At 39.7% G+C, this 23,774-nt stretch overlaps 1 protein-coding gene across 1 annotated transcript in view; it reads right to left on the bottom strand.

Annotated features, from left to right (window-relative positions):
* Positions 1-23,506, bottom strand: part of LOC149257187 (protein AE7-like 1) — a 112,916-nt gene extending 89,410 nt beyond the window's left edge. The window contains exons 1-2 of the mRNA XM_089413700.1: positions 23,128-23,506; positions 22,030-22,135 (exon numbers count right to left, since the gene is read on the bottom strand). Coding sequence (XP_089269826.1) covers positions 22,030-22,135; positions 23,128-23,242 — 221 coding nt within the window. The 5' untranslated portion in view covers positions 23,243-23,506. The remainder of the gene's footprint in view (positions 1-22,029; positions 22,136-23,127) is intronic.
* Between the last annotated feature and the right edge of the window lie 268 nt (positions 23,507-23,774).

The following is a 23,774-nucleotide window of genomic DNA, read 5'->3' as shown; positions in this document are numbered from 1 at the left end:
CATCCATCAAACACAACTAAAACCACTCTATCTTTCCAAGAACCTCTTAACTAGACTTCATTCTTTTGCAAGCAATTTTATCTACACCTTCTCATAATCAGAGAATTTGCATCCAATCAAGTAAGAAAAGCACACTGCTACTCTACTATCTACCTCATCTCTCCCTCCAATGTCAAACATAGCCTATAAACTGCCATCTATTTTGTCGAGTGATGAAAGAAATTTCTTCTTATTTATCTCACTTCTTTTGCCCTTTTTGTTGCTACATCTTCTTTAACATAGGAAAACTAATGTTTAATGTCGAACCTGATATTGATTCCTTCAACTCCATTACCCAATATATGGAGAAAAAAATGGTTTTCACACAAGTGCAAGACCCGTCATAGATATTATTAAGATTCGTTCCCTGCTAACCCCTCCTGAAATGAATTCCAAAATTGTGATATGCTTCAAAGAGGATAGTCATTACTACAACCAACATTTTCATGAGGGTTTGGGATTGCTTTTGTGGGCATTTGTGAAGATGGCAACAAATAGGAAAGGGAAGAAGATGAGAATATGCAAAACAACTTCTCAAGTTAAAACAACTCACAAACTTTTAGGAGAATGCTCTTTACTTGCAAAATATCACCCTCTGCCTCTAAAAGTTTGCTCTGCAAACCAGCAATAACAGCCTAAAATCTCCAAGCTACTCATGGAATGAAACTATAAAGAAAAATGGAAAAACCCCCTTTTTATAAGTCATTTTTTATCTTTTATTATTTTTAATGTGTTTTTTTAAGATTCTACAGTTTTTGTTTTATGTTTTTGAGTGGGAACCATAAATATTAGTTTTTACTTTATAATATTTTGTTGATTACAATGTTTTTCTATCCTAGGTAAAATCGTTTTGAGAAATGCACTAGAAACATTTGTGCACTATTTCCATCCCATTTCATACTTGTTTCAATGTTGAAAATATTTTAGGCACAGAACTAGGGATCAGGGAAGGCATTTTCAGTTTCATAGTTCCAAATAGTTAAATGCAATCCATAAAAACCAAGTCATCTAAAAGTGCGATGAATTGGTTTTTTTCTAGCCACTTAGAATAACAGGAGGGAAACTGACATTTTTGTTGTGAAATCTGGTAGTAACCATTTTAGATTAATGAAATCGCAGGTAACAGATGTTAACAGTGCACAATTTATGTAATGTCCCCAATTTTCGGATTGCCTTGTGGTGAGATTAGGAGAGATTTCCAGAGCCTATGTCAGCAAGGTCATAGGAGCAGTACTATATTATTGGTTGGCCTGGAGGGTTTTGAGGAGTTTTATGGGGGCCACTAGGATTGCTTACCATATTTCATCATCAAGATCAGTTCCACATAGTTCACTCTGGTTTCGCTGCATTCTGACGATTTCCGTAAAAAGAAGTTATTAACAAGCATATTTTAGTTAATTATGCTTAAGATGTCGTTTTGGGATGATTACATGGAGAAACAACTTAGTGTAATAGCTCGATGGAATCGGAGTGAAAAGACCTACAGGGCAGGATGATGAAAAGGGGCCTTGGGTGGCCAGCGTGACCACGGAGGTCAATTAAGCATTTTTCAGGGTTAAATGTGGCTTTAATTAGTTAATAAAAGTCACTTTATTAAATAAGAAAGGAAAAGTGTTGTTATTATTTAACTAGAGAGAAAAAGATAAAACGACGACAAAAGTGACCACTAAGTTATAAAAAGGGAAAAGTGAGGAGTCTCTCCTCATTCTATGATTTGTCATTTGATAAAAAGTGATTTTGCAGAGTGGCAACTGATAATTAAATGAAAGACTCCATGCCCAAAGATGATCCAGAGGATAGCTATACCATCATATATGATCAGTCAACAGAATATTTTAACTCTACTTCTATTTTCTCATCTTCTTTCTTGTACCCACATTCCACACCCTGCGAGGAATTGTAATAAGTGATACTAGTAATGATGAGTTTTTGAATCTATAACAGGCCTAAGATGTTCGGACTCAATCGGAAAATGAGTAAACCTTGGAGTGTTTTTTTTCTGGTTAATTATCCCTTTTTTTTCAAAGGCGGATAATTTCCTGGGTTTTTTCACTCACTTTTTACCCCAAAGCTGGGGTCACGGTTTGAAGGTTGAACCCCGAACACATCTTAGTGTTATCCTTGCCTTCAGATACAGGTAATCCCTCAATAACGTCCATGGATATTTCGTCTCATTCTTGATTCGAAATGTTTAAGGGGTGTGGTAATCCAGGTGTCGTAATATTTTCACTTTTATTTCTTTGACATTTGTCACATTCTGCTACATATTTCTGAAAATCACGACTCGTCCCCTTCCAAAAGAATGATTATCGTGCATTGTAGTAAGTTTTATGAATCCTACATGTCCAGCTGACAGTGAATCATGTGACTCCTTGAGTATCTTGGATTTAAACTTGGAGTTTGAATTCAGATAGATTCTTCCTTTGTACTTCAAATTTTGAGTTCTTTGAAAGGTTATTGCTTATCGCAGTTATTTCTAGATCCTTGGCATACTCACTTCGAATCTCATTAAGCCATTCAGGAACAACAACCGAGACTACAAGTAATGCTGGTTCTTCGTCCTTCCTAGACAGGGCATCTGCTACTACATCGTCTTTTCCCCTTTTATGTAGTATCTCCATGTCAAAGAGGGCAATTTTTTAAATCCATTTTTGTTGTTCTTTGAAAAGTGTTTTTTGTTGAAAGAGGTGTTGGACACTGTTATAGTCTGTTCATGGAGAACTTACTTCCCAAAAGATATTGTCTCCACTTAGCTAGTGCGTGCATAATAGCAAGCATTTCCTTGTTGTATGTGGACTTAAGGCGTTCTCTTTTATTGAGATTCCTGCTTTCAAAAGCTATTGGATGCCCTTCTTGCATTAACATTGTGCCTATACCAAATCCGGAAGCATCACACTCAATGATAGATGGTTTAGAGAAATCAGAAGTTGCCACTACCGGGGCGTTAGACATAACTTCCTTCAATTCTTCAAAACACCTTCCGGCTTCCTCATTCCATTGAAATGAATTCTTGTTTAAAAGGTTTGTTAGAGGTGCAGTTATATGTGCATAGTTTTTAATAGATCTTTGGTAATATCTAGTCAATCCTAAGAACCCTCTTAGCCTAGATATATTAACTAGTTTGGTCCATTCCTTTATAGCTTTGATTTTATTAGGGTCCACTTTTACTCCTTCATGGGATATTATGTGTTCGAGATATTCTACTTCTTCCTTCCCAAAGGTGCACTTGGATTTCTTGGCGTAGAACTGATGCTCTTTCGGTAGTGTAAGAACTTTATCCAGATGTCGTAGGTGCTCCTTCCAAGTTTTACTGTAAATTAATATATCATCAAAGAATACTAATACAAACTTCCTAAGATATGGATAGAATAACTCGTTCATAGTGGCTTGGAATGTTGTTGGTGGATTGGTTAACCCAAAGAGCATTACTTTAAATTCATAGTGACCTTCGTGTGTTCGGAATGCAGTTTTTGGCATGTCTTCCAACCTGATTCTGATTTGGTAATAGCCTGACCTTAAGTCCAACTTTGAGAAGTATTTTGCACCATATAGTTCATCCAACATTTCGTCGATAAAGGGAAATGGGAATTTGTTTTTAATCATTATTTTGTTTAATCCTCTATAATCAATGCATAACCTAAATGATCCATCCTTCTTCCTTACCAATACCACTGGAGTAGCATACGCACTCTTACTTTTCGAGATGATCCCACATTTTAAAAGGTCTTGGATTAATATCTCAATTTCAGTCATTTTGTGATGTGGATATCGATATGGCTTGATGTTGACGGGGTCTAATCCTGCTTTGACTTCTATTGTATGCTCGATTTCCCTGTTAGGAGGCATTTTCATGGGCAGGTCTTGGAATACTTTTTCATGCTTCTGAATTAGCTCTTGTACTTCTGGTGACTCTTCGTTGATCATGTTTGCAGATAACATTTCTAATTGGTGACATTGTACTACATAAGCTGGTGCTCCTTTCCGAATCATCTTCATCATCTGGGATGACGACACGATTTGATTCTCTGGTGCTTGGAATCCGTATAACTTGTACCTCTGCCCTTCCTAGTTAAAGCTTATGAATTGCTCTTGATGGTTGGCAGTGTAAGTGCCTAGGGTTCGTAGCCACTGGATACCTAAGACCACATCTACTCCTAATTGTACAGTGTAGAACGGGGATTCTAAATTAAAGTCTTGAATCTGCAATTTGACCTTATGGCATTTCCCTACCTTTTCAATCTTCTTACCGTCAGCTACCATCACCTTCATGTTGGGTAAGGGTAATGTGAAAATGTTGAGTCTCTTTGCCATGGTTGCATCTAAAAAATTGTGGGTGCTACCGAAGTCGATGTGAACCACTACGTTGTTCTTCTCTATATGTCCTTCTAATTTTAAAGTCTAGGGTTGTGATATACCTGTCATAGCTGATAGTGACACTTGTGGAATACTTTCGTCATCTAATTCTGGAGAGAATTCTGGGGTATCTTTTATTCCTTCCATGTCTGATTCATCATTGTTTGAATCATTAGTTGCTTCACGGTTATATAGGTTCTTTGACTCTTTTCCTTTAGCACACCTATGTTTAGGGTCCCACTTCTCGCCACAACGTTTGCATTTGCCTTCTTTTATCCTTGCATTTCCACATTAGATTTTTTGCCTTCACGAAGATGTGGTGGAACATATCTTGTAGTATCCATATTCACAGACAGGGGCATTCTTCATCTCAAATATACTTTTTCTCCATTCTCAAGTGTTTTCATCCACATTTCCCTTTTGTTGCAATCTGATGAGTTTTGAAATGAACTCTTCTTCCTTTACACCTTGGAATCTTTTAAAGAATGCATCCTTAAATTTTCTCCAACTAATAGTCAGTGTCGTCTTCTTCCACCACATATACCAATTATATGCTTTGCCTTCCATTTTCATGGAAGTGTGCCTAATCTTTTCGTCATCATTGTCAATATCATAAATCTCGAAATATTCTTCTGCTTTATTCAGCCACGCAACACTGCATTTTTCATTACCATCAAATTTGGGCAACTCGATTTTTGCTCTTTGTTGATACGTCACTAACGGTGGAGCAAAAAGAGGGTATTGATTAGTGAATGTGTTCTAAAGCTTCTTATTTGAAAAATCGTGTTACTATTTCCTTGATGGGGCGTGGATGATTTTCTTGGAGACTCCGTTTTTTCATGAGAATCTGCTGAGTTTGTTGAATCTGATAAAATTGTGTTGTTGATTACCTCCATCATCTTGGACTAGTTGTTCGGGTGTAACCTTCATCCTGTCACACAAAATGCTCAACGTTGACATTCTTAATCAATGAATGAATTGAATTGATTTACAATGAGCAGTGACGCTCAATAAATAATACAACTGTATTTACAAAAATAGCAAGTTTCTACTAAGAAAATAGAAACAGCGAGTTTCTAATAAGAAACTGCTAATTAAAACCTAAGATGAGCATTAAACATAAAATAGCCTTATTCTAATACCCTCCCTTAATGCTCAATCTATTTACAACACCTATAGACCCTCTGAATTTTACAAACTTATCAGGACCAAGGGGCTTGGTGAAGATGTCTGCTAGTTGCTCCGTTGTGGGAACATAGTACATACAGCAACTGAATGGATCCGTCTTCAACAAGCTGTCAAATGTAGTGACAATGGGTTTCCACATGCTTGGTTCATTCATGGAAGACTGGATTCTTGGCGAGTTTGAGCACTCCTTGATTATCACAGAACAAGGAAGTAGGAACTGCCTGGGAAACATGCATATCCGCAAGCATACGTCAAAGCCAAATTGCCTCACAAGATGCCTTAACTGCTCCCCGATACTCTGCTTCTATCGAGAAGAGAGCCACAGCCTGCTGCTTCTTACTAGTCCATGCGACAGCATCGGATCCCAAGCTAAACACATACCCAGCTGTAGATTTACAGTCATCAACCGAACCGGCCCAATCTAAATCTGTGTAACCACTGAGTGTAGGATCTAAACTCCGAGTGTACAGAAGTCCATAATCAGGAGTGCCACTCACATAACGCAGCACACACTTCGTTGCTATCCAATGATCAGCCTTAGGAGCTATCATGAAACGTAGCTCACTGCAAAACTGATATCAGGTCTAGTGGCAGTAAGGTAGATGACGCTGCCTACTAATTGCCTGAATAAAGATTCATCCACAAGTGGTGAGGATGACTGAGCTAAAAGTTTTAGCCCTGGTTCCATAGGAGTCGTGGCAGGTTTGCAATCCTGCATTCTGAACCTATCCACAAGACTTCTGGCATACTTGGACTGAGAGAGAAAGATGTTGTTCTCAGTCTGCCAGACTTCAACCCCCAAACAGTAATGAAGAAGTCCCAAATCTGTCATATCAAAAGTGTTGCACAAATCCTGTTTGATCCCATGGAGCTGAACTGCCAGTAATGATAAGATCATCCACAAAGACAATCACAAACAGAATATCATCACCAGTACGTTTGATATACAGGTTTGCATCAGATGGACTCCACTGAAAGCCATGATCTGTTAGGTACTTATCAATTTTCATGTACCAAGCCCGAGGGGCTTGTTTCAGACCATAGAATGCTTTGACTAATCTACAGACTTCTGTTCTTGACCGACAACCTTGAATCTTGGAGGCTGCATCATGTAAACTTCTTCCTGTAAGTCACCATTCAAAAAAGCACTCTTTACATCCATCTGATGGACTTTCCAATTGAACTAAGCTGCTAAGGCAAGGACAAGCCATATGGTACTCATCTTGGTTGTAGGAGCAAAGGTCTCCTCATAGTCTATGCCTTCCTTCTATGAGAACCCTCGAGTAACAAGGCGAGCCTTATACTTGTCTAGGGTTCCGTTAGCTTTGTATTTCACTTTATACACCCATTTGCAGCTAATGGGCTTTTTCCCTGCAGGAAGATCAGAAAGGGTCCAAGAGTGATTCTTTTGAAGACTCTGGAATTCAGCATCCATAACCTGTTTCCACTCAGGTGTACCCTTAGCCTTTGAATAGGTTTGCGGCTCAGAAATACTATGTAGGTTAGCCATAAGAGCAAAATTTACTGTAGGCTGTTGTTTGCTCTTATTTCTAGAAGTTCTACCTTCAAGGAGCTCATTATCCCGGAGATCACCAATAGTTTTAGCACACCATTTAGGCCGGAGAGTAGAAGAACCAATATCTGGAGTAGGTGGAGGACGCTCAGGAACAACAAGAGCAGTGAGAGGAGGATTATTTTCTGGAGGGAACTCAGGTAGTGCATCATCAAATGTTGATGCTGCGTCATCCCTCCCATCAGGTGGACCTAACGGAAGAAGAACACTGTGATGCTGATCCTCAAAACACTGCTCAAAAGGAGGGGACTGAAAGAACCCTCTGTCTTCATCAAATACTATGTCCCGACTGAAGATAAGACGATCAGTGTCTATATCTATCAGCCTATAGGCCTTGTGGTGATCACTGTACCCTGTCATCATGAGTTTCTGGCTTTTGGAATCCAACTTAGAGCGCTTAGCAGCTGGAATCCAAACATATGCAACCGAGCCAAACACTTTGAGGTGACTGATCTTAGGCTTATGGCCAGACCAAACCTCTTCTGGAGTCTTCCCCTTAACAGCCTGAGTAGGTGATCGGTTAAGAAGATAGACAGCAGTAAACACTGCTTCAGCCCAAAATTTGTTCGGAACACTCTTGTGTTGTAATATAAAACAAGCCATTCCAACAGTTGTACGGTTGCGACGTTCGACAACATTGTTCTGCTGAGAAGTGTAGGGGGTAGTTAACTAGCGTTTGATGCCATGGGTATCACAGAAATTGGAGAAAGCAGAAGAACAAAATCCCCCCCCGTTATCTGTCCTAAGAGTTATGATATTACAGCCAGACTCTTTTTCAACTAAGGACTTAAATTTCTAAAAGATACTAAACACATCAGATTTATGTTTTAGAAAGTACACCCACATCTTTCTACTGAAATCATCTACAATAAGCAAAAAATATTTGCAACCAGTAACTGAAGATGTATTCATAGGACCACAAATATCAGCATGAATTAACTGGAGTACCTTATATGCGCGCCAAGATTCGCCATCCTTGAAGGAAGACCGATGTTGCTTGCCAGTTTGATAGGCGCCGCACACTCCCAAATGCTGAGTCTGAATATCAAGGAACCCTGACACAAGTCCCTCCCGAGATAGCTGAGAGAGATATTGAATGTTTAGATGCCACAGGGTGCTGATGGGAGAAACACAAGCTGCTAGAGCCACTTCTGGAGAATCACTTGTGTCAAGAAGCCTGTATAGACCATGATCCTCTAGGCCAACAGCGACCGTAAGACGAGTTTCCCTGTCAATAATGGAGCACTTGTGAGCACTGAACACCACATCAAGTTGAGAAGAGTTCCTCATAATCTGGCTGACAGACATCAGATTAATTTCCATACCAGGAACATAGTACACATTCAGGAAGATGAGTGTGCGCCCATCAGACTGGATTTGAACTGTACCTCTACCAACCACTGTGTACTCTTCACCTCCGCCAAATACCACGGAATCACTGAAAGATGATAAGTCAATAAACCAGTCACGCCTGTGAGAAAAATGACGTGATGCACCAGAGTCAATGTACCAGGCAGAAGATGAGGCATGATCTGAGGACCCCTTAGCCATAAAGGCGTAAAAGGCAGATTCCTTCTACTCGGAATGTTCTGCATTCGCTTGCTGATAAGACCCTCCCCGCTTCTTCTGTTCAGAAGCAATCCTCTGTCGGCAATCTTTCTTCATGTGGCCGAACTTGTGACAGTAATTACACTACACATTTTTCTTCTTAGCAAGATCAGAAGGTTGAGAAGAACCTTTCTGCTAAAAGGACTGAGAGCACTGATATTTGGCAACAAAAGCATTTTCTGAGGAGGTTGATCAAGCACCACTACCAAACTGTTGTTTCCAACGATCCTGCTGCAGGAGTTTGGTGCATAACTCCGGAAATTTCAGATCAACATTAGTGGAGGTAATGTTGAGTGTTTCTATGAAGTGCTCATAAGGTTTTGGTAAACTTTTCAGAGGATGACTACCATATCTTCTTCCTCCATGGTTCGACCAATGGCTTCGAGCTGATCTCGAATGTCTTTAATCTTGTTAAGATGTTCCTGTAAAGACATATGTTCGTCCATCATGATGGAGAACAACTAATTCTTTAGAAAGAAAGCTCTGCTCTTGTCGGATATCTCGTGCAATTCCTTCAAATGTTGCCAGATTTCAACAGCTGTCTTGTCGGAAGGAATCCGTGGTAACTGATCATCAGACACAGAGAGTTTGAAAAGCATAACAGCCTCTCGATTTCAATCATCAAACTTATCTTGATCTGCACCAGGTGTACCAAGACTGAGCTTTTTGCCCAAAACAAGCTGGTAAAGACGCCTATATTCAAAATGGTCAACATTCTCTATTTCCAGATGTTATAATTGGTGCCATTAAAGCGTTGACTGCCTTCCAACATCAGGTTGGTTAGCGAGGCCATATGTACGTTACCCAAGACACATAAAATAACAAAGGAATCTTGCACAGATTTCAATGCAGATGCCGGCTGATCCGGACAAAATCTGACAGGTGCTGGTGCAATATGAAAGAGAACCAGAATGAAAACTTGGCCCTTGCAACCAGCCTTAGTAATTTCTGCCTCCTGCTGTCTCTTTGATGCCACAGACCTGCACTAAAGAACCACCTCAGCCAGGATCTGTTGTCACAAAGTGACCCCCAGAAGGGTCCACTGCCACCAACAGAGCCTCCAATGCTACTAGAGTTTGTGCCACAGAACTGCCTCAGGCAATGTTACAAAGGTGAACTGTTATCACAAATAGGCCTCAAATTTTTTCTGCTGCCACATGTAAGTAGAAGTACTTGAGAATAGGGTTGTTGCTGACTCAGAGAATAACTTCGCTGCCCAAACAGTGCCAAATACCCTACACAGTTGCAAGAAATGCCGTCTGTAGCCTCAGGTGAAGACGTTGCCGCAGAGGATCACGTCCAAATGGAATGCAACCTCACGCACAGGTTTATAAAATCCACCTTGCCAAACGGTATACCTGAATTTTTCGTAGAAATTGTAAACGAATGCACCACTGAGTGCACAATAAGCAATATCCACGTGAAGTGCGGCTCTTTTGCGTCGACTGTACCGATAAACCCTAGCACATTCAGGCTCTTAGCGTACGACGACTGCTTGGTGAACAACGGCGGGAATTTGGCGGAGGGAGATACGGCTACGATGCCCGGAATGGATCCGGGCACAGACAAAAGCTGAAATGTATACAAACAAACAAAAAAATTCAGATGATTTGGATAATCCGAACCCAGCGATGACCAACGACTAGGATAATCAAGACGAGGAATGGAGTCCCGTCGATGATGAAATCACCACTGATCGAGCACTCTACAGTTCGGACAGGGTCGCGGTGCCCAACAGAGCCATGGTAGCGTCGATGTTGAAGAACTGTCGTGTCAACACCTTCTACTATGTCTCCCTCTACGTTGACTTAATCTGCCCTTATAGCGCAGCTCTACTCAGACTACCTGCATTCGGTGTATATCCTACGTTCACTTTGCAAATTTCAATTTCAAGGGTTTTGCACAAAAAGATCGGAAGAATGGCAAAAAACAACCGTTGAATCTTGTAGATGCAATGTTGCTATCTAGCAGTTCGCCACCAGGTGCAACAAAAACGAAAAATCCGAGTTCGAACAGCGTCAAACAGCGTCCTTTAAGCGTCCAAAAATTTCAACGCCAAAGCCAAAACCAGCCAGACTTTGGGGGTCCAATGAAGCAGGATGGGAGTAGTTCGAGCCTAGCCAGAACGAAGCACGAGGGCAGTGTATTGAATCTCTCGGACGACACCAGAAACCCTCACGAGACCACCGGAGGGCAACTCAAACAGCAAGAAAGCAAGTACTCAAATGAAACAATGGCATCTGCAATGATGCAGTAAATTCCCAAAAAAAAAAAAAAATCAGACTCCTAGAGAGCAATTTCAAAATGAAGCACGAAATTTTTCAAACAACGAAAAATTATTTCGAAAAAAAATACCTGAGCTCTGATACCATAATCAACGAATGAATTGAATTAATTTACAATGAGCAGTGAAGCTCAATAAATAATACAACTGTATTTACAGAAACAGCAAGTTTCTACTAAGAAATAGAAACAGCAAGTTTCTACTAAGAAAATAGAAACAGCGAGTTTTTAATAAGAAACTGCTAATTAAGACCTAAGATGAGCATTAAACACTAAAATAGCATTATTCTAATAATTCTCTGATTATGATTCATTTCGGACTTGAGATAGTTATGCCCGAGCTGTTGTTCTATCTGATTTGTCGTATCCTGAAGCTTCTTGATATCGTCGGAATATCCGATAACCTTACTCTCGAGATCGATTAATTTTTGGTTGAAATCATTGGAGTGGCTAGTAATCCTATTCTCAAGATCAATCAATTTTTTGTTGAAATCGGTCATTGTCATCGACGACATTGAACAGGTTTGTGGGGGTGTATATTTGTCCGCCAGCTTAATTCTTCTTTAATTTGAACTAATTTTCATTTTTTTAAATAATAATAATATTTTTTTAAATAAATAATTATATATTTATTGGACTATATAATAATTTATTTATATAATAAATTCAACTATATAATAAATAGTTCAAATTACCATATAATAAAGGAATTTATTAATATCTATACTAACGGGGTCACAAACAAGGGACAAGTTACACGCTCAGCACGAACAGGCACGATGGTCGGCACGAAGAAATGGAGAACAGCATTGGTCACCAACAATAGGGACCGGCAGTGTGTCAGATCACAGTGGGGAGTTGCAGTGGGGTGGTTGTCGACGGGGTTGCAGCAGACGAGCAGGACTGGTGCAGACGCAGAGAGTGCGTGGTCGTGGATGTGGGGATAACGAATGGGAAAGCATTGATGGAGATAGGGAGCACGGACGGGGAGGCACCATAAGCCAACGGAGAGGAAGACGGCGACGAAAATCGAGGGCAGAGCACAGCGGAAGGACGAAGATCTATGTAGTGGAAAACCAGAAGACAACTTCACAGAACCGATTAACACGATCTTGATGACCCTGGGCCGAAGGAAAGAACCCGCTCTGATACGAGATGGCACAAACGCATTCAAATACTCAACAAATTCATATTTATTATTATTAAAAAATAGAAGATGATTACAATTTGTGGGAGGCCCCTGGCTTTACACTGCCTTGGGTGCCTCTTGGTGAATGGGCATGATCTTTGATCATGCCCTTTGCCTAATAACTATTAATTAATTTATTTTTTATATAACACAGATCCGCATAGATTGCTAGCAGATCCAAACAGAGATAGGCAGTTCTGCAGGGTTCTAAATTTTTTTAGATTTTTCTTTGACTTAAGTTGGGTTGGGGCTTCTCGGACACTCCCAAGGTGCTCCCTTGATGCTCCTTAAATGCTTCCTAGATGCTCCCTCATGGTAATGTTTGACATTCTCCTTTATCTTTCATTCTCATCCTTTTACTAAAATTTTTAACATTACCATGAAATGACTCGAGATGTTTGAAAGTGGTACCAGCCTCATCAGACTTCATATAGAGAAATAGAATTTCATATCCTATTCAAAATTTAGCGGACTTAACAGTTTTCAGGAATTTGGGATCAATGAGAGTGGCATTTAATCAAGAGCACCAAGCCCTATATGTGCTCATGTACCCTAATGTTGGCAATGTTAATTGTTGAACTCCCTTATCATGGCCTTAGCAAAAAATTACCTTTCAATCAAGTCAAAATCATTGATCAAGCATGTTAAGCTTTTTCCACCATATTTTAAGACTTGGATTAGGTAGTTTGATCAAAATTGGGCAATGTTGACTAATATCCCTAGACAATCGAGGTGGAGGCAAAGGCGAGACAAGAGAAGAAGAATCTAGATTCTAGATAGTTGATGCTCGAATAATTAATCATTGATGTATAGTGGATGCCATATCTTGATTTAGGTACAAATATGCATGTTTTCATATCTTCTACAATTAATTTGGTATTTTGGATTTTTTTTTAATATAAATACAAAAAATATATATATATATATAGTAGACGCTTCCGAGACGCTTCGCTTCCTAGAATTTTGGTAAATGACACTTCAATGTATCCGCTTACAAAAAACGTCCCCACTTTGTCCCCGCTTCATGCAACATTGCTTTCAAGGTTAGGCTTAATTCATTTGCACATAACTCAAGATTATAAAAGCAGGGCTAGGTGAAGGAGAAAAAAACACAAAAAACAATCCATAATGTCAGTCATAAAGGACAGTGATTTAAGGAGAACATAGCAAGGGTGAGAAAGGATCTTCACCCAATTTTCAGGCTGAGGAGGAAAGGAAATAGTGCAGCAGCAAGAAGATATTCAGATTCAGAAAAATGTGTGAAGGCCATATAGGTTTACTGGGCACTAAAGTGCAGGGTCCTACGAGCAACAATAGGCATTACACGCGGGTACAGCACAGTGGAGGTTGTGAACATAACGTACAGCACATATACAGCACCAATGGGTGTGAGCAGGTTGCATGTGTTGTGCAGGTACAGTCGCAGCAGAGCAGTAGGAGGCCATACAGGTGATGGTGGCTAGGCCATACAGCCAGCAAAGGTGCACATCCAGTTTCTTCAGGCACTGATAAGCCAGGTTTTAAAAGGCCGTAATTTTTCCCAGTATTTTCTCTGGAACTTTTTCCCAGGAAGGGAGCCCTTGTATGCTATGATAATTATTTAATGAAAAGCAGACTTGAAGAGCAGAAATATTTTGTGTGCATGTGTGGAAATTGGTTTCATTTGCTTCTGCTAGTTATTTTATTTCCCAGTTAAAAATATCAGTAGTGCATTTTATTCAGCAAGCTGTAATTTAAATTATTTTCAACAAATTACTACGAAGTAATTTTCCAATTTACAGGTGTTGGGAAATTTAACATATTACCAGAGCTTACACTCTGAGAGGGAGGTTGATTTCAAGTTTGCACAGCAGCTTGCAGCAAATCCATTAGATCTACAAGAAGATCTCAGCAGATCTATAAACCAGCAGTGAGATTGGTGGAGGCCGTACCCTTAGAGGGCAAGCAGAATGTCCTACCAAAGGTCAAGGGTGCAGCAGTTTGTACAAGGAGGCAGTACAGCAGTTAAGGGCGCAGTAGTGCGACTTGCAAAATACCCAGCAATAAAATTCTTGTGGGTGGTTGAAGTAATAAACACACAGCAATTTGATGAAATATAGAAATGGGAACAGCAATTATAGGGTTTGAAAACAGGTTGGATGGAGTTTTAAAATCCTATCCTAGAAGGCAAGAGTCACCCTTTTTTTAAGGGAAATGTCCTTTTGCAGATTGTTGACAAGGTAACTCCACTGACAGACCCCATGCAATTAGCAGCTCATGAGAGGAAGAACATCAGAGCTCAAACAGTGATAATGGATGCAGTGAAGGATCATTTGATCCCTCACTTGTCTGAGAAGCAGTCAGCTAGAGAAATGTTCAAGACTCTAGTAGATTTATTCCAAAGTGAATGTGAATAGGAAGATAATCTTGAGGAACAAGCCCATATCCATGCAGATGCCAAGATCTGATAATGTCACCAGCGATCTCATGAGAATCACCCAAATATGTGATTAGCTTGCAATTATTGGGGAGAGTGGATGATGCAAAACTAGTTAATGTGGCACTAAATGGATCTCAAAGCCTTGGGAACCATTTGTCAAAGCTATCTATGCTCAGTAGAAACTTCTCAATTTTGAGAGGCTTTGGGATGACTGCGCCCAAGAAGAGGCTCAGGAGGAGTCCAAAGCAAACAGGAAAGGAAGAGGAGAAGAGAACCTAGGCCTTCTCAATCAGGCAAAAAAGGGCAAAGGAAAAGGTTCCAGCAAGAAGGGTAAAGCTGAGGACTCAACCTCACAGGCGAGATAGAGAAAGACTCAAGCAAGATCAAGTGTTTCATATGCCACAAGAATGGACATTGTGCGTCTTAGTGTCCAACGAAGAAGAAGGGTAAGGGAAAAACACAACGAGTAGCGACATTAGCAAAAACTTAATTGGATGAGTTTGCTGGGAAGTTTAAAAAGGACCTCTCACTAGTTTCCTACCATTCTACCCGCACAATCACCAGGAGTGAATGGCACTTGGATAATGATGCATCTCGTCACATGACAGAAGCACGAAAGCTATTTAGCAGTCTGAGGAAGAAAGATTTAGGGAATCATGTGGAGCTTGGTGATGATGCCAAGTATGCAAGGAAGGAGGAGTGAATAATCTTGCTCCAACTTCAGGTGGTTTGTTGCAGGCACAAGATGTAATATATGTACCAAGACTAAGGAAGAATTTGCTCTCAGTGTATGTTATGGAGAACATGGGTTTTGTCATCATGTTTCAGAAAGGGCAAGTACCCATTCATCTACAGGGATCTAGCCTTGACACAATAGTGGTCATTGGGGTTAAAGAGGGCAGTTTATATAGGTTGCAGGGTAAGCCAATTCAAGCCTTGGTACATGACAGTGACAACCTATGTGAGTTATCGCATAGGGGGATGGGACACCTGCACTACAAGGCATTACAGGTTCAGAGGGAGATTGTCACTGATCTCCCAGATTTTGACATTGAGCAACAGGGCATGTGGAGATGGTGTGCACTTGGCAAGAATGTCAAGGTTGTTTTTCCAAGCAACAAGAGTAGGTCCAAGGGTAACTTGGATCTCATTCATTCATATGTGTGTGGACCAATGTCAATGACATCAATGCATAGAGATTTTTACTGTATGACATTCATTGATGACTTCTCTAGGAAAACCTGGATCTATTTTATGAAGATCAGGGATGAGGTTTTCAATCAATTTTAGGAGTTTAAGGCTCTTGTGAAAACCAGACAGAAAGGAATATCAAGGTCTTTAAGGTCTGACAATGGGGGTGAGTACACTTCCAATGACCAAAGGGATTTCTACAAGTAGAAAAGGATCAAGAGGGAGTTGACAATCTCATACAACCCACAGTAGAACGGGGTTGCAGAGAGAAAGAATAAGTGCATCATCAAAGCTGCCAAGAGTATGATTCATGACCAATTTCTTCCTATGTTTTTTTAGGCAGAGGCATGTAATACAGCAGTATATATTCAAAACAAGAGTCCTCACAGGATATTGAAGGACAAGACTCTAATGGAAGCATTCACTAGGGTGAAACTAGAGATATGGCACTTCCGGATCTTTGGTTGTCCAGTAAACACCTGTTGATGTTGATCACTCGGACATGTGCTTTTGCATAGGCTAGATGTCAAGCGTGCAGAAGATGTCCAAAAGCCTCTTTAGATACTTGCTTATGTTGAGTAAGTGACTTTTATGATTTCTTTCCTAAGTTTAATTTAGGAAAAACACATTAATTAATTAATTAATATTGGTTATTAAGCTAAGGTTTCTAACAAAAATTAAATTCAATCATTTTAGTGAATTAGATATAATCTGTACTGTTGATCTCAAGTGAGGCTTAGGATCTAATCCTAGCCACTCTTCCCTTAGAAGATTGGGGTTAGATATTTGGTTTAATGAAAATTATAAAAGAACCCTAAGGAAAAGGAGGTCACCACATTGGATGCTTGGGAGAGCGATTTTCTCAAGAGAGTGAGAGACTCAAGACTGAAGAGAAGAGAAAGGTGTGGAGCGAGGTGATTCCAGGAGAAGGATTCGAGACCGAGTTTGTGGAGAGAGGAGGCTGAGACTTGGAAAGGCCAAAATTTGTGAAGGGTCGAGTTTTCCAGCCATGGTTTGCACAAGGGCAGAGAGGCAATTTTCTCTAGTGCGCAAGAGGTCATACAAGCTGAGGAAAAGGAGCTTTAATTTATAGGTGGAGGCCGAGTTGTTTCCAAGGCCGAGAATTTCCAGTGGGTTGAATTTGTCAAGAGGCCAAAATTTCCAGGAGGCAAAAAAACGAGGTTCTTTGTGCTATATTTTCTGTGTATTCTCTGAGGATCATTTTCCTTGTTAAAGGAGCCCTAATTTTCCTGAGTAATAGAAATTGAAGGAGAATTTGTTGGGAAAATTTCTGTTGTGTTTTGTGACTAATTTTCAATTGAATTTCCGGTGAAATCAAAGTTAAATGTTAGTGTATTTTCTATTCAGTAATTTTCAGAAAGAAAAAAAATTAATTTACTGGGTCAATTAATTATCAGGTATAAACTAAATTGTTGGGAATATTAAATCAGATCTGTTATTGAAAAACTAACAACATCCATGTGCCTAGGGAGAAAAGGATGAAGCTAGAGTCTTCAGGAGAGAAGGGCATATTTGTGGGGTACAACAAAACTTCAAAGGCTTACAAGATCTTCATTCTAGAGCAAAGGAAGACAGTTGTGAACATGGATGTGAAGTTTGAGGAGAACATGGGATCTAGAAAGTCACATGACCCACTACCAGTGACAGAAGACAAGGAGCAGGAAGCTCCAAAGGATGAACAACGTTCAGCAGCTTCCAGTTCAAGGAGTCAAACTTCAAGTGGGGAGCAGGAGTCAGTTCCTCCTCCCATCTCTGTCAAAAGATCCAGGTGTTTTACACAGATATTGAAGGATGCTGAGGAACATGTTGGGGCTCCTAGGAGACATTTGGGGAAAGCAGGCCTCCGAAGAAGTTTCTGAACTATATGGCACTAATGAGTAGCATCATTGAAGAAGCAGCAAACCAGCAAGTTTGGAGGAATGCCATGGTGGAGGATGATGTGTGGGACAGTGTAACAAGGCCGGAGGGAAAGCCAGTTCTAAGTGGCTCTTCAAGAAGTACCTTCCTCGTTAAGAGGGAGTGTTGATGTTTGTAGCATTGAAAAGGAACTTCTGCACAGATCTAAGTGTCAAGACATGTGGAAGCCTTCCAAAGTCTTTACCTTAGTAATTCACTTTAACTAAAGGAATTATTAAAGTGAAGCGTTTTTCATAAAAATGAGTTTGATCTAATAAAATGCAAAGGTTTTAACATTAGCAAATTAGATGAATCTTGACTGTTGATCTCAAGTGAGGTGAGACCTAATCTCAATCATCAATCATTTTGGAGATTAGGGTTAATCGACTCAGTCAAGACTCAAGGTTATAAAAGCAAGGGTAGGTGAAGAGAAAGAAACACAAGAGGCATTGAATGATTGAGTCACAAAGGACAGTGATCCAAGGAGAACACAGAAAAGGGTGATAAAGGATCTTCATCCAATGTTCAAGCTGAGGAGGAAAGGAAACAATGCAGCAGCAACAAGAACTTCAGATTCAGAAAATAGTGTGGAGGTCGTAAAGCAGGGAGGCCATATAGGTTTTCTAGGCACCAAATTGCAGAGATGTACGAGCAGCAGCAACAGCAGGCAACTGAGAGGTTGTACGCAGGCCAAAAATGCAGGTATAGCAAAGCATCAGCCATACACAAGCCATACGACACAGGTACAGCAGGGCTGGGCATGAGCAGGCTGCACATGTCGCATGGTTACAGCAGCAGCAGAGCAGTGGGAGGTCATACAGGTGACGGCTAGGCTGTACAGCCAGCAAAGGTGCAGTCGAGCTTCTTTAGGGGCTGATAAGCCAGGTTTTTAACTGTTGTAATTTTTTTCAGTATTTTCTCTATGGACCTTTCTCCAAGGAAGGAAGCCCTTGTATGCTTTGATAATTATTTAATGAAAAGCAGATTTGAAGGGCAGAAATATTTTGTCTGCATGTGTCGAAATTGGTTTCATGTGCTTCCGCTAGTTATTTTATTTGTCAGTTAAAAATCCCAGTAGTGTATTTTATTCAGTAAACTGTAATTTAAATTAATTTTCAGCAAGGAAATTACTAGGAAATAATTTGCCAAATTACTATGGTTGGGAAATTTCACACTGAATTCCAGTGATGGCAAACCAGAAAAGGTCGAAAACATAGAATTTTTAGCCTTCTTCCATAGTAAATTGCTCTACTAAGAAAAAGACTATTAGGTTCAAGGTGGGCATCTTAGCCTCAAATTCAACAAACTTTGCATTATCTGAAAGCTAAAAAAATTAATTTATCCTATGCATTTCCACCACGATGCGTATTCTGTTTCTTCTAGAAAATACAAATATGTTCAACAAACCAATTTATGGCTTGCGTATTGGCCCTTGCAAAGGTTTGATTGGACATTTTTTTTTGTGTAGATGGTGAGACTTAGGGGTCAAAGATGCAACCTACCCTTCTTCTATGGATCATGGTCCCACATGACATGGATATGCATGCAAGCCCTTTCCTTGAAATCAATCTGGAGATAAAGAGGGTCCAAAATGGCTCAACGTTGAAATTGGATGCCCCAGTGATAAGACAAAGCCATTAGTCTAATTATTGAGTGCCTTAGAAAAAGGTGGCATTTGATCTGAAGTCATTAGCTCCTTTGTGGCATAATGGCTAAATACTTGCAAATCTTTCCCCCATTGTTCAATCTCCCTCATGACAAATTCGGTTGTATGACCTGAAATGTTGTGCGATATTTGCATCAGTGCAAGAGGCTGTCTTGACTCTCTTGGCCTCACTTGACCTTTTCATTCTGCAGACAGCCCTTAGTCAGAGGTTTCTAATGGCTTATTCTTTAACATTTTAATGTTTGCAGATTTTTATAATGTATGTTAAGACATGCCTAATCCTAAATTGTGCACTTTTGACTTTTCCAACAGGTAGCATGTTACTCCTATGGTTAGATTTTACTGCTTGGTTTAATGCTCATATATACAGAAGGACTGTTATGACTTACTCTCCCTAATAGCCGACAACCACAAATGCATATAAATTTACATTTATGGAAAAATAGATTGTTTAGCATGCAATGGAAACTATTAAAGCTCTAGGATTAATTGGTGAACACTATTTACATTTGAAACCTCAAACAAGGGGATGCCATGTACCCAGTACCAAACTTCCCATTCGGCCAATGGAATGGTGGTCAGCAAAACTTGATATCCAAAGCCATTATCAACACAGTGAAAGTCGGATAAGGTCCTGGCTCGCTATTGTGCTTCCATGAAATTTGGCATGTCTGTTGATCATATTTAGAAGTGATAAAAAGAAAGGAGAATGCCTTACTAATATTCATTGATTCTATCAGGTAATAGCCTGGAGGGTTAATCAGAACCCAGAGGGGCTAGCATACCGAGATATGGTCTCCCTGATACCAGGAATGTGCTTCGATACCAAATAGGTGGAAAAAATCAAGCCCGGTTGCAATATTTGCTTCTAACGTCAATTCAAAGTCTAGTGCAAATGTGTGTGTCCTTACAGATTCAACACTCATATCAGTCAATATAGTTTGGCACAACAACAAAAAACTGCAGATGGTATTAATTCAATGTTATGTACAATTATCGAGCTGAAGTTCCGTCAATTTTTTAAGCTTCTTAACAGAAGATTCAAACTTACAAGGTATAAATTAAAATTCCAAGGATTGACTGCCTGAATTCTATGCCGCTACTACTTATATATATAGGAATGTGCTTTGATATCAAATAGGTGGACAAACTCAAACATGATTGAAATATCTGCTCCTGGTACTAAAGTCTAAGATCCAACCTCGGTGGGTTGAATTGATTCAAAGTCTAGTGTAAATGTGTGGGTCCTTACAGATTCAAACATTCAAAACAGTCAATAGAGTTTGAGACAACAAAAAATTGCAAATGGTAAGCATACAATGTGATGTACAATTATGGAGCTGAAGTTCCCTTAATGTTAAAAGCTTCTTAGAGGAACATTCATATTTGCAAGGTAGGAATTAAAATTCCAAGGATCACCTCCCTGCATTCTATGTTGCTACTGCCCATCCCTATTTTGAGCTAGAAGTAGATTCTTCTTGTTGACTAGCTATTATCATAATATCAAGTGTCTAATCCCACTTCTAATCTTCAGTGGAGAATGTTCCAAATATTTGAAATCCAAGAGATCCCATCCAAAGGATTGGATAACTACCTTTGGAATGACAGGTTAAATCTATACGATGAGGATGTTAACAGTTAACCATAATAGGCCTTCCCCCTTCAACACTGATAATTGGAAAGAATGTCACCCACTACCTGCTCATAACAGCTCACATATTGGGAGGTTATAACAACTTGATATGCAGGATTTATAAAAACTACCTTTTGCTTATACCTGAGTTGCTTCCCACCCAAAATTTGTCTCTCAATTTCTCATATTTCAAATGTTAAAGGAGATGCTGAATTAGAAGCCTACTTCAGTATCTCCTCTCCTTCTCTTTTCAATTCCAGTTTCTTGAACATGATGTAACAATTATTCCAAATTATCTTTTCGGCTTTGTGGACCAACTGCTGTAGTTCTAGAGTATTATCAAGTTCATGTATTACAGTTTCCTTTGGGCACAAAAGCAATGGCAATTTCACCATATAAATTGAACATATAGATGTTGACTATAGTTTTCAGAATAGAAAGTAATCGTTTAAGAGTAAACCTTTGAAAGAGTCATCCCGATTAAATCTTATCTGAGGCAGAAGGTTTGTTTTAAGATCAATACTTCAAGAAGTGGGCTTGAGAGGAAGTCTTATTTGTTCTGGGTTTGACCGGTGGTTGATCTGTATCCACTCTTATGTGAGGAAGGAGTAATCAAGGGAGTTGTTCAAACTTCAACAATAATTGTTGGTTTCAGTTTATTGATATTGCCAAGGCTCATAGCCTAGTTGGCAAAGGATCCATAACTATGACATACCCAAAAAATATATTGTCAAAGAGTCTTAAGTTCTCCCGTTGATGAGATTATGGAAAACGTGTCTAGTAAAATGAAACTAGAATCCACCAGTAAGTATGTGAAGATTTGAACAAAATAAATTTCACCGGAGCAGGAGAAAGCAATTCAAACAAAAAAGCGTATTACTAGAATCCACCAGTGGGTATGTGAGGATTTGAACAAAATAAATTTCACCAGCGCATGAGAGGGAAATTCAGACAAAAAAACATTACTTACAATATGCGGCCAAGTTTTTCATCTACTGTAACGGATTCCTCAGACAGAACGCTAAGTTGTTCCAGCGAGTATGGGTGCTCAGGATCTCTGATGTCTCTCACGGAATGTGCGGTCCAAGTCAAGAAATAATCTGATGGAAAATTTACGCAGCAATAAAAAGGAAATATATCTTTCATCTCTTGAAAATCATTTGAAGATTGACACTAGCCGAGACAGGTTATTCAACAATCATAATATACTATGCAAAACAGATAACTGAATACTGGCGGGACATAAAAACCTCAATCTTCAACTGTTATCCGGCTACTGCCTTTTGGCATGGAGGCAAATTGAGGAGTCAAACCCCTGCACACCCTCTATGGGTGAGCATGGTAAAGGCCAGTCACTATCAAGAGCTGAAAGCAAAGATAGATCAGAATAACGCCGATCAGACACAGGAATCGGTTCCGGAAAAACCCCTACAACCCAGAGCAATATTGGCATGTGGACAGAAGCCATTGGAACTGGAACTGATGAGCTGCAACTTTAATTGATTTCCATCTGAAGATAAACTTTCTTTTATTTTGTATTAGTTTGAACAACCTAGCCTTGAGATATTTACACATAGTTTTGGGGATAATGAACAACCACAAGCGGTGATCAATGCCATGTTCATTGGTGTTCAACTAAAAGATATCAAAACTCACCACAAGCTACCAAATGCTGTGTTCAAAGTGAGTATCTCACATATGTATCATGTGGCTATGATGACAATGTTAGTATCTTCAATACGTATCATACGTACAACGTGCGCTATGGTCATGGACTCGTTTATTATGTTCTCTTTGCTATAGATTTTGTCCGGCAAATAGCTGATCCTGGCAAAAACTCTGATTTTTTTTTTTAATATAAGATGGAACCCTAGGACCAGATTAAGAATCCGACTATATACTAATGGAATGCTTGTTTATTTACCAACAAAAAACTAAAAAAAAAGGGGTTCTACCCAGAATTGCATAACAAAACATCATATTTAAAAACAGTAGAAGCACTGAGCAAAACCGTGGATTAATCGGTCCTAAACATCAAGTAAGATTAAGAACTGCAAAACCAGGATATCATATATATCAAGGGCATCGAAATCATTGGAGGTCGTATCCTCAGGCCGAACGAGTCGCTCTCGTTCCTTCTTTGCATGCACAACAGGATTCGCGTTGATCAACCCGGGAGTCATGATGTTGCTGAATGCTCATTCAATTCCTATTCCACCTGTTTTTCTCTCTTGGCCCTCTCTTGGCCCTGGCAATTCCAAACGAAAGCTCAGATCACCATTCCTCCTTACTAATTTGCGAGGAAGAAAAAAATTCCAGCTCTAGAATGGCCTTATAATGAGCCCGGTAGTGTTTGAACAAGAGCCGTGTAACGGCAATGGGGGTACGGTTGAACATTTTTCATGACCCTCGTCTGGCGCTCGGACTACATTCATTGTTCAATTCAATGTTTTTGTCTGAGAGGAGGATGACTTTTTCCACGAATAGAATCTAGAGAGAGAGAATGACATCAGTCCACAGGGAATCCAGCGCAACTTGGTACAATGTGATTTGTTTATTTGGTTTGGTGAATTCCCACATTTACACTGGAAAATGACAGCCACAGTTCATTCAAATAATTTTGCTTGTGTTATGTCTCAAGTCTCGGGGCAATCTAAAGTTCCTCCCTCTCTCGCGAGTCGCAACTCTGAGCATTCCATGGACTTGAGGCGTACT

Source organism: Pinus tabuliformis, chromosome 6 (assembly GCF_031772625.1).
Source record: "Pinus tabuliformis cultivar Carrire ecotype Pingquan chromosome 6, CPIR1, whole genome shotgun sequence".
Taxonomy (NCBI): domain Eukaryota; kingdom Viridiplantae; phylum Streptophyta; class Pinopsida; order Pinales; family Pinaceae; genus Pinus; species Pinus tabuliformis.
The sequence above is the reverse complement of the archived record's forward strand: the minus strand, read 5'-3'. Positions and strand labels throughout refer to the sequence as shown.